This window comes from Neodothiora populina (assembly GCF_041146345.1).
Source record: "Neodothiora populina strain CPC 39397 chromosome Unknown canker_contig_5, whole genome shotgun sequence".
NCBI classification, from domain to species: domain Eukaryota; kingdom Fungi; phylum Ascomycota; class Dothideomycetes; order Dothideales; family Dothioraceae; genus Neodothiora; species Neodothiora populina.
In genome coordinates this window covers 612,709-624,245 of record NW_027191405.1, presented here as the reverse complement: position 1 = coordinate 624,245, position 11,537 = coordinate 612,709, and the positions used below count along the sequence as shown (strand labels likewise).

General features: G+C 51.9%; 4 protein-coding genes across 4 annotated transcripts; 2 read left to right on the top strand and 2 right to left on the bottom strand.

The window, feature by feature from the left end:
- Positions 1-1,560: 1,560 nt before the first annotated feature.
- AAFC00_005199 (uncharacterized protein) lies at positions 1,561-2,618 on the top strand (the record flags this gene model as incomplete). Its single annotated transcript, XM_069344947.1, has 4 exons — positions 1,561-1,726; positions 1,784-1,836; positions 1,952-2,106; positions 2,171-2,618. 4 exons carry the CDS (start codon positions 1,561-1,563, stop codon positions 2,616-2,618), a joined length of 822 nt encoding a protein of 273 aa, XP_069202776.1.
- A 1,932-nt stretch (positions 2,619-4,550) lies between these two features.
- Positions 4,551-7,349, bottom strand: AAFC00_005198 (uncharacterized protein; the record flags this gene model as incomplete). The annotated part of the gene is made up of 2 exons (XM_069344945.1): positions 4,551-6,883; positions 7,148-7,349. The coding sequence occupies 2 exons, from the start codon at positions 7,347-7,349 to the stop codon at positions 4,551-4,553; spliced, it is 2,535 nt and encodes an 844-aa protein (XP_069202775.1).
- A 342-nt stretch (positions 7,350-7,691) lies between these two features.
- On the top strand, positions 7,692-8,459 carry AAFC00_005197 (uncharacterized protein; the record flags this gene model as incomplete). Its single annotated transcript, XM_069344944.1, has 1 exon — positions 7,692-8,459. The coding sequence occupies one exon, from the start codon at positions 7,692-7,694 to the stop codon at positions 8,457-8,459; it is 768 nt and encodes a 255-aa protein (XP_069202774.1).
- A 654-nt stretch (positions 8,460-9,113) lies between these two features.
- AAFC00_005196 (uncharacterized protein) lies at positions 9,114-11,054 on the bottom strand (the record flags this gene model as incomplete). The annotated part of the gene is made up of 1 exon (XM_069344943.1): positions 9,114-11,054. The coding sequence occupies one exon, from the start codon at positions 11,052-11,054 to the stop codon at positions 9,114-9,116; it is 1,941 nt and encodes a 646-aa protein (XP_069202773.1).
- Positions 11,055-11,537: the final 483 nt, after the last annotated feature.

Genomic DNA, 11,537 nt, shown 5'->3' with positions numbered 1-11,537 from the left:
CTTACTTTCAGTGATCAGTCGGCCTGTCTTCGTAGATATAGCAGGCAAGATACTCGGTCGAGCTTTAGTTCAGCTTGCTACACTGTTGCAGGGGACTTGTCAGCCAGCTATATATATCTTAATATGTATGTTGTGTGTGACGAGACATTCTACTTGCACACACGAACACTGGTCGTACATGCATGTCTTTGTTAGTAAAGTGTCTGGCGACATCAGACTACTGAGTGCGACGCTGCAGCACGTAGTACTGTATGGAAAGCACGCAGGCAGAGCGCTTCGTGACGAACGGATCCACTCGAGCCACTATCGCGAGGTCGTAGCGTTTGCCAGAACTTCCGAAACTCGGCTTCGGAGCGACCATGGAACATGGAACATGGCGATACAGCAGCTGTAAGAAGCGAGGATCCAGCGGCGAAGAGCATCGACGCAGACGGCTGCGCAGCGAAGCTGCCTTAGCCTGGCGAATCCGAAGCGAAGTATCTATGGCCGCCATCGCGAAACTCGAATGGGTCTGTGTCTCTGGATTATGAGCATGACCGCCTCAGTCAGCATCTAGCCCGCCTTGTGGTCAAATGGTCAAGGTTCGAGCTCGCAGTCTGAATCAAAGTAAAAATCGTACAAGCTAGGTGCGCTACCTGCAAGTAAATACTGGACGGCAGACTTCGAATTGGATGTAGATCATCATTCGCCAGCAGTGCAAGATAGGAGAGAGTGTGTCTCGTCCGAGGGGGTCAGCAAATTTAATCTTGTGTAGTCTGGCTGTCGGTAAGTAAGCACTCTATGGATCCGATCTCCAAGGCAGGTAGGTAGGTCTATGTGGGAACAGAAATGCATTCAATGTGATTGGCGCCTTTCTTCTCGTACACACTTCCACCGTGCGAAGGGAAGAGAGGCCCGCCTCATGACGGATACTACTACATTTCTAGTAAAGCTCCATCCCCTCCTGGATTTGCGCAGCCGGTTCAGGAATCACCATGATGACCGTCTCGGGTGACCGGCTCTGCAAGATGCATTATCAAACCTAAGCAGCCTGCGTAACATGATCTAGCGATAGTTGCGCGGAATTCTCGAAGAGACGAATACGTCTTTTCCGTCGAGGCCGCTGCGTCTTACGGAATGACGGGATGCTTGTGCATCGGGGGCGATGAGCGAGAGCTGTCTTGTGCTCGGGTGGATCTGTAGTTTCCTGTGATATATGTAGATCTACTGGGCTTGTATAGGCCTGAGCAAGTGGGTTGTCCCATCTATCGCCCACTGATGCATTTGGGATATTGCGGGACGGCCGGACGACGGGTGAATGGCTGGTTCGGAGGACAATACTCCAGCAAAGTGACGTGCCAAGCCAAGATTACCGAAAGCTTGGTGTTTAGCTGCTGGGGTTACAAACTGCTGACTGGAAAGAGCGCGAGATGGATGTAATCATTCAACACTGATCATTCCATAGACTGTGTTCTTTCCTATACTTCCCAGAGTTGTGTCTCTTTGTTGTCTATAAGTCGTCTGCTTCCATCTTGAGTTCACACTTACAACCGATCTTTCTCCATCCATCTACATCACGCAATGGCTCCTATTGGCGAACAGCTGGTTGACCAGCTAAAAGGCACTGTCGACAAGCTCGAGGCTCGTGTCGCCGAACTCGAGGCGAGACTACAGGGCAAGGCTGCTGGATCAACGGCACCCGCAGCAGATGGCATGAGAATGATCTTGATGGGTCCTCCTGGGGCAGGTATGTCGCCGTAGCTTCTCGTGAGAGGGAGCGGCCAGTTCTGACAGAATGCGACAGGAAAGGGAACCCAGGCTCCCAGAATCAAGGACAAGTACTGCATCTGCCATCTGGTATGTTTCTGAGAATTGGAAAGGGCGCGGTTGCACTGCGCGTCGTTGCTGTGCGGCCACGTCACGTGAAAGGAAGAAAAAAGAAGACATAATTGACAATTGAGCGCGATACCAGGCTACCGGTGACATGCTCCGCGCGCAGGTCGCAGCAAAGACTGAGCTTGGTCGCCAGGCCAAGAAGATCATGGACCAGGGTGGTCTCGTCAGCGACGAGATCATGATTGGCATGATCAAGAACGAACTCGAGAACAACAAGGAGTGCAGAAACGGGTATGTTAGATGACTGGGAGGAAGACAGGTCCTGCATGCAAGGACTGACACGGTTTTGTTCTAGATTCATCCTTGACGGCTTCCCTCGTACCGTTGCACAGGCCGAGCGTCTCGACCAGATGCTTGCACCGAGAAAGCAGGACCTCAAGCACGCCGTTGAGCTTCGCATTGACGACGATCTTCTCGTCGCCAGAATTACTGGCCGTCTTATTCACCCTGCATCTGGCCGCTCTTACCACAAGATCTTCAACCCTCCAAAGGCCGAGATGACCGACGATGTTACCGGCGAGCCCCTTATCCAAAGATCTGACGACAACGAGGCTACCCTCAAGAAGAGACTGGCAACCTACCACGACCAGACCGGCCCTGTCGTCAACTACTACCAGAAGACTGGTATCTGGAAGGGCATCGACGCCAGCCAAGAGCCTGGTGTCGTCTGGAAGAGCCTGCTCGGTATCTTCGAGAAGGGCGAATCCACCAGCCTTTTGAGCAAGATCGGCCTCAAGAACTAAATGCATAACTATTCACTAGGCGCATGGCTGAACGGAGTTCATAGAGTTTGCAGCGAAGATATCAGGGCGCAGTCCGGAAATCTTTATTCTTGCTTATGCGCCATGTGTAAAGGACTTTTGGTGAGTATACCTCTCAACAGACGTTTTGTACATTAGGAGCTTATGCTCTGGAAGTCTGTATCTATCACGTTATGAAAAGTCAAGAACTGGGTGTTTCAAATCCCATATCATCTTCTACTTTATTTATCGCGCATTTGTTGCACTCGAAAGGTGATTTAATCGTAAGGTGTAGAGCTCTGCAGGAGCTGGTGAAATTGGAAAGAAGGGGCTCTGACCGTCGCGCCTTCCCGTTCAGAGCAGGACGTGTTGCACCTGCTGTCCAAAAGGAGCAAGTACCAATAGCTCACTTGCGCCGACAGACTACTACTGCACTCTTTACATCAGGCAGCGACCTTTTTCACAAGACATTCGAAAATAGACGCCGTTTCTAAACACTTTACCTTCAGGCTGGGACGTATCCGTTCGTCTAAAGCGTCTAGAAGCGAAGGAGGTCGATATGTTCTCTTCTTCAAGTTCTGTTCGTGCCATTTTTGAGAGAAAGGGCAAAGGCACGGCGCGTCCGTCACTTGATCAGTCTTCGTACTCTGCCACAGCGGCATGTTCTCCCATCACTCCAGCGAGCTGCAGCAATTTAGACGAGAGATACTACACAACAAGCAAAGCTACTCTAACTCCTGCGAATGGAAGTCCCACGCCATACGAAAGATCTCTCACTCCAGTCTCGAACTGGCCTGTGCCAAATCTATCGACCAGCTCAATTAACCGGCCTCCACCTTTGTGCTTCAATAAAAAGATCCGTCCATCTGTGTCCAGGGCTTCACTTGGACGAGATGCCAAACCACGTTCGCCTCTGTATGCATCGGCATACCATCCGAATTTTACCGACCGTTTCCCTGCAATACCATCCCTGCCTCCAAATTGGACTACAGTGCATGATCGTGCCATCTGTGTCTTGGACGCCAATGACTTCACATTGACGGCCACTATCCACAAGTTGAGAAGTGCCTTTCCAGAACTTTCAGGCTCGGTCATCACCCCTATAATGATTGATAAGCGTCTGCGGACTCTTGACCAGAATCCCAATGTCGATTACTTTAGCCTGAGTCCCGAGCAGCTTCTGTCTATTGCCGACACTGACAAGGGTGCAACTGGCACACCGAAGATTGATGGTCGTGGCCTTAGTACTGTGGATGTGGATGGTCATGCAACTCCAAGTGTGCCCTCCTTCTCGAGCATCTCGAGTGATAGACACAACAGCAGCATCAGCTTTGCGAATGCATCGAAGGATAACAGACCCACGGTAAGACGAATTTCACTAGTCATTGGGTGTGATAGACAAGCTCATGATCGATAGGGTGCGAACGAATCTGGCAATTCTTCCTCTTCGTCTTCTTCTAAGAGGGGTACTACCAGTGTGGTCCGCTCATTGCCTTTCGATACCGGATTCATGTCGTATCGCACCACTACTGCTGGAGACGATGGGGCTTTGACTCGCAATTCGGCACCGAGTAGCATCGCAAATTTCCGTTAGATGCTCAGAGACGTCACGAACTTTTTTGCACGGAGTAGCATCGCGAAGTCCATTAGATGCTCATTCATGCTATGAGTCTTAGGGGCGGAAATGATAACAGCATGGGACGGCCATGGGGCAGCGTGCATTTGAGGGTACAAACTCGGGTATAATTAAGTCAAAGCGAGATTCAACGACTTCAATTACGAAAAGGCTCGAATGAAGTTTTATACAAAAGGCAGTAATATTGAGTGAGATTTGTACCCTGTGACTTCGATATCCAAGATAAGTTACAGTAAAAATTACTCGCAGATGGAAGATTATTGTACACGACCACCCCATTCCCAGATTCTCCTTTTCAATCAAAATTCAGACATCAGCGTCTTCTTGAGCCCACCAGCCTCCCTCTCGTATTTCTCAATCTTATCCTGGCTGATCCTCAACTTCTCAAGCAACCACTGCACTCTACCCGTGACCTCAGACGGCTGCTTGGGCAACTCGCCCAACAGATGCAGTTCGCGCTCGTAGGCCTCAACACTAGCGTTCTCAATCTTGATACTCTCCGTCAGCACAGCGAGGTCCAGTCGGCTGCGCAGGACATTATCCTTGACGAGCTGCTGGAAGGCAGGCAGGTAGACGGGGCGGCCGGGCTTGATGGCGTAGGGACGGCCCGCGGAGGACTGGATCGTGATGAGCTCGGCCTGCTCGAGGGCTTGCAGGGCGGCGTCGCCGGCGGTCTTGTAGGCGTCGGACAGCAGGATCTCGTTGTAGCGCAGGCCTTGGTCTGCGTTGACGTTGCTGGAGGAGGCGTCGTTGGTTTTGGCGAGGCGCCGGATCAGCAGCCAGGCTTGCTGGGGCGTCCAGTTGCGTTCGTCCCCGCCGCCGCCGTTGAGGACGAACATCTTTAGGATCTCGCTGGCGGCTTGCTCGACGATTTCGGCGACGGCTTTGCGCGGCGTCTCGCCTGCTTTTATGCGGCGGGCGAGGAACTCGAGGTCGGTGAGGCGGCCGCCGAGCGCGGGCAGCACGTCGTCGAGCTCGACGAGGTCTTTGCGGCGTTGCGTCGTGCTGAGTGCTTTCAGGCCTGCTTCGGTGTCTTCGGGGTCGAATTCGAGGTGGTTGATCACGAAGCGCTTGGCGACTTCGAGGGAGGTGTCCGAGAGGCCGATTTGGCGGAAGGCGCGGTCGGGAAGGGCTTTCGAGAGGGATTTGCTGTAGCTCACGTCGTTTGTCAGGAAGACCACGTGGGCGAGGTTCGAGGTCGTCACGCGCGCTGCCCACTCGGCGATCTTGTCGTACACGACTGTGCCTTCTTGCGTCTTATGCAGGAAGTTGTCGATGACGACTACGGGTCTGCGCTCCGGATGTGCTTCGAGGTACTCGTCGTCGGTCAGGTTTGCGTCTTTGTCGTCGGACTTGCGACCTTCGAGCGCGACTTGCTTGAGTGCTGTAGCTGTGTTGTTTAAGATCTTCGTCAACTGGTTTTCTAGCGTTTCGGAGAATCCGGTCTTGACGCCTGTGGCTCCCTGCGCGGCTAGATCGATGAGACCGCTGATGCTGTTCATCCAAGAGAAAACGGGCCAGTAGCCTACTTCTGCTGCGGTAGCGTTGATGGTTGAGCTATCACCACGAGCTTCTTGGATGGGTTTGCAGTCGATGACGAGTTTGTTCTTGCGACTCTTTAGTGCTTGGTCGACTACAAGTTCACGTTTCCCAGAGCCACGAGGTCCTTGTACAATGATGAACGTGTCGGCGGTTTCCATCAGCCATGTTTGAAGCTGATCAATATGCACCTTGCGATCTTCCCAGATGGCTTCCATGCCAGCATCTTGGGGTGCGTGGCGTAGTCTGACGCTTGTCAGAAACTCATTGGTGAGATCCTTGGCCCAAGCAAAGTATTTGTTGTCGGAGATTTTGAAGGTTCGCGTGATATGAGCTTTGATGAAGGCAGTACGGATAGGATCGAATACAGCGACGGTGATACCTGCCACCAAAGCTGCTAGAGCTGGGATGGTGATGCGAGGATGACCGGTCAGCCAATCCATGAACCAACGAGCTTTCTGCTTCTTTTCGTAAGAGATGCGGAACACGGTGCCCAATTGGCCACCGCCCTCCGCTTCATTCACGGTGTATCCATGGAGACAGTTCTTCGCCAGGACAGCCTTTCGAATAGAGTTAAAGTCGAGTTGTGCATACTTTGGGAGAACCTTCGAGTCGGACGGCTGAGTGATGATTTCTGCGAGCTTGCCATAGGGTCGGAAGAAGCTGTAGAGCTGCTCCTGCGATAGCTCAGCCACTTCGCCACCTGGAGAAGTAGGCAAGAACTCAACCCTCAGTCGCGCACTAGGCAGACGATACAGATCTTCGACCCACGGCTTGCCACGAACAATACTTGCCTGTACGCGTGACAGTGGAGCCCAAAAGGGCTTGATAGGATGCTCAGTAAGGTACTTCTCAACAGCCTTTCCGATGGACGGAATGTTTTCATCAGTTGCGTCCGAGAACTTGACAAAAGCGCCGCCTTCCTTCAGTCGAGGCAGGACTTCCAGTACTTCAGCGCTGGGTTGGGCATCTTTGACGAGCTTCGCAGCATCGGCAGCTCCAAACATGCGCTGTCTAGCTGCTAGTTTGGGGAACAACTTGTCGGCGGCGAAGGGGAAACGAAAAAGCCATTGTAGATTCAGTGGATATAGATCTTTGAATTGCGTCAGTTCAATATGCACCTCCACAGATACAAGTGACGCTTCGGCTTAGACTTCATCTCGGTGCATCTCTATATCACTACAATATAGCTTTGTATTGAGGATCTGCAGCTATACACACACATGGTTGGCGCTAGCTCCATACACAAATCCATATATCATGAAAACACATCCAGTGGTGAGTATCAAAGCAGCACTCAACCATGTCCACAGCAAAGGGACGTAACCGCATACAACGAAAGAGAAGAAAGACTCACTATTAATGAACAGAACACCCTGATTGCGCCCAGCCGAGATATGACCAGTATCGCCCTCTCCGGCCTCGAGAGAAGCGTATCTAGCCCCAGAAGTGAAAAGTGGAGGGCATGTCTTGAATTGATATTGTATAGATCGAGATCGTGTCAGAGCGCTCTGGCTCGTGAGCCTGCTGCTCCCCAAAAAGTTTCGAGTTGTACTCATCTCGCGACCATGGCTGTTCCGATAGATATGAATGTGTCCAAGACTAGATCAAGTGGAAAAGAAAGCGAATAGCATCGAAATATATCTCAAAAGTTCGAAAGGTCAGAAAAGATCAATCTAGGAAACACTGGTAGTAGTAAATCAAGGTTACGAATCGAGATGGCGTCACGTGTGGGATGGATGGATGCGAACGCATGGCTTGAGCTTTCGGTATATTCTTTTAGACAAATGTTTACTATATCCTTGAAGTCCGATCATTGGGCGCATTTGAAGAAACAGAGAAATATAGCAGATTCCAGTATCGTACATAAAGACAGGCCCCATATCGACACCTTATAAAACATGGGTTGGTTCTGGAATTCATCCTCGTCCTCGCCTCCATCAACGGAAGGCACGGTATCATCGACAATCCCAGACCTGGCAACAGCAGCATCCACAAAGCAACAGAACACTGCACACATACCGCCGCCGTCTTCTGCGCCTTCTTCCGCACAGCAAGCAGACAGAGAACTCGAGGACTTCCTCGCGAGTCTCGAGAGCAACAGCCGACCGGGCCCGGCCTACTCACGAATAAAACCAAACCCGACGACAGCAAGCAACAATGGCAGCGCATCGGCATCCACAGACCCAGGGTCAATATCAACGACCAATCCAGCGCCTTCAGAGACACCTACGCATTTCGCGCCGACGGGGACGACCGACCCCTCAGGTGGCGCGACAGTAGACCTGGACACCCTAGACATTTCTCCCGATGCTCTCTACCCACGCACAATGTCCTGCCGACAAGCCTTTGACGAGGCATTCTACTGCCAGAGTCTCGGCGGCAAGTTCAACGACTTGTACCGCCACGGAGGCATCAGGTCGTGTTCGGAGCAGTGGGGCGCTTTCTGGTTCTGCATGCGCATCAAGAATCTTGGTGACGAGGATAAAGGACAGGCGGTCGCGGAGTGGTACAAGGCACGTGACGAGAGAGTGCGGAAGGAGAGGGGTGGGTCGAGCGAGGATATTTGGGAGATCAGGACGGAGCCGGTGAAGAAGGCTTTCTGGAGGGATCCGGATGAGGTTGCGCAGACTTGGAAGGGCGAGGGACAAAAGGGACAAAAGGCTTGATTAGATGAGAATCAGAAGCAGGAAGTATCCAAAAGTTGATGCATTCATCGCTTAAGGGAATGGACTTCAGTGGGAATGATTCACTTGATTGCTGTCTCGGATTGGCATCGTCAAGGCCGGTCAGTGCCCTCGGCATGCACATCAGTACCCCTCTATGGCACCCACCACATTTGTCTGAGGAGGTATATATGATTAAATTTGCCTAAAGTATACACAGCACATGAATACATATTCTACTATATCTATGAACCATAATGAATGATTATCTTATCGCTAAGTGATACTCATATCTGCTAACATCGGTTGTGTGGCACGATGAGAATGCGAGATATTCGAAGGACTACTACCAGCCATGGCTAAAGACCCCACCGTCTTATCAACTTCAGGTTATAATTCACATGCTTGAAACGGGGACAGGCTGATTTTTTTCTGAAGATTGAATTCATTTTAAAGTCTAGAAACAGACTCGCTAATTATGATTCATCCGAGCTAGGAAAACACTTTTCCGCCTCGAAGACCATTGCTCATGATATCTTGAATAAGGAAAACATGATAATATCCCATGCGAGCGTCTACCGCTGCACCAACGCCAACTTTATGCTAAACGGGGAACAAAGCAAAGAAGAAGATTTAGTTTTACTCGGGGCGAGTGATTTAGTCAACCTCCTCGACAGTTGGGCCGTCGTCGCCGCCAGCGCCGGGGGCACCGCCGGGCATACCACCACCGGGCATACCGCCGGGCATGCCACCCTCACCACCAGCTCCGTAGAACTTCATCATGATGGGGTTGGCAACACCCTCGAGCTCCTTCTGCTGAGCCTCGTACTCCTCCTTGGTGGCGGTTTGGTTGTCGTCCAACCAGGCAACGGTCTTGTCAATCTCGGCCTGGAGTTTCTCCTTGTCGCCAGCCTCAAGCTTCTCGTCAACCTTGGGGTCGGTAAGGGTGTTCTTGAGGGAGTAGGCGTAGGACTCAAGGCCGTTCTTGGCCTGGATACGGCCAGCCTCGGCCTCATCCTCAGCCTTGTACTTCTCGGCCTCAGCAAGCATACGCTCGATGTCCTCCTTGGAGAGACGGCCCTTGTCGTTGGTGATGACAATCTTGTTGGTCTTTCCGGTACCCTTCTCGAGAGCAGAGACGTTCATGATACCGTTGGCATCAACGTCGAAGGTGACCTCGATCTGAGGAACACCGCGAGGAGCAGGAGGAATACCAGTAAGCTCAAACTTGCCGAGAAGGTTGTTGTCCTTGGTGCGAGCGCGCTCACCCTCGAAGACCTGGATAAGCACACCAGGCTGGTTGTCGGAGAAGGTGGAGAAAGTCTCGGACTTCTTGGTGGGGATGGTGGTGTTGCGCTTGATGAGGGCGGTCATGACACCACCAGCGGTCTCAATACCGACGGAGAGAGGCGCGACGTCGAGAAGAAGGATCTCGTTGGTGGACTTGGACGAAGTGTCACCGGAAAGGATAGCGGCCTGGACGGCAGCACCGTAAGCGACAGCCTCATCGGGGTTGATGGACTTGTTGGGCTCCTTGCCGTTGAAGAAGTCGGAGACCATCTTCTGGATCTTGGGGATACGGGTGGAGCCTCCGACAAGGACGATCTCGTGGACGGAGGACTTGTCGATCTTGGCATCACGAAGAGTGCGCTCGACGGGCTCCATGGTAGAGCGGAAGAGGTCCTGGCAGAGCTCCTCGAAACGGGCACGGGTGATGGAGGTGTAGAAATCAATGCCCTCGAAAAGGGAGTCGATCTCAATAGAGGTCTGGGCGGAGGAAGAAAGAGTGCGCTTGGCACGCTCGCAAGAGGTTCTAAGACGACGGAGAGCGCGAGCATTGGTGGTTAAATCTTTTTTGTTTTTCCTCTTGAATTCTTGGACGAAGTGGTTGACAAGACGGTTGTCGAAGTCCTCACCACCCAAGTGAGTGTCACCAGCGGTAGACTTGACCTCGAAGATACCTTCCTCGATAGTGAGGAGGGAAACATCGAAGGTACCACCACCCAAGTCGAAGATGAGGACGTTGCGCTCACCCTCCTGCTTCTTGTCAAGACCGTAGGCAATAGCAGCCGCAGTGGGCTCGTTGATGATACGGAGAACGTTGAGGCCAGCGATGAGACCGGCATCCTTAGTGGCCTGGCGTTGAGAGTCGTTGAAGTATGCAGGGACGGTGACGACAGCGTTGTTGACGGTACCACCAAGGTAAGACTCAGCGGTCTCTCTCATCTTGGTAAGGATCATGGACGAGATCTCCTCGGGGGTGAAATTTTTGGTCTCCCCTTTGAAGTCCACCTCAACGACGGGCTTTCCGCCCTTGTCGACGATCTTGAAAGGGAAATGCTTCATGTCGGCCTGGACCTCAGCGTCGGCGAACTTGCGGCCGATCAGACGCTTAGCATCGAAGACGGTGTTATGAGGGTTCATGGCGACTTGGTTCTTTGCGGCATCACCAATGAGACGCTCGGTGTCGGTGAAAGCAACGAACGAGGGAGTGGTACGGTTACCCTGGTCGTTGGCGATAATCTCAATGCGGTCATCGCGGTAGATACCAACGCAAGAGTACGTAGTACCCAAATCAATACCGATAGCTGGTGCCATGTTGTGTGATGTGTACTGGATCTAGAAAAAAAAAGTGTGGGGGTATCAAAGAAGTGGAACTTGGAACTCGAGATAGGTGTAGAGTCGTCAAGTCGTTATAGTAGTGTAATTGCCTTTTGTTGTATGAGAAAAGTGATGTGAAGTGAAACGGATTGGACAAGTGCGAGAAAAGAGTTTTATAGATGTGTGCGGGCGGATGGTTGCGTTGCTGGGTCGTCAGACTAGAACTCGCCAGAAATGGCGATGTATTCTTACAACTTCGATGAGATTCTATGCCAGCCGAATCGTCAAACAATTCGCTGAATGCGTCACTGCGCTCGATTCAGGGCATGCGAGTGATGTCTAGATGTTGCTGTATCTTTCTCGTGATCTCTGGAAGTGAGATTTGGATTCCTATACTGTTCCTGCCTATTCCGGTTCTCTGTTCAACCATTCTTCCATCTCTTGCCTCTCGAAGTGATTCCCAGAGCTATGACCACAAGG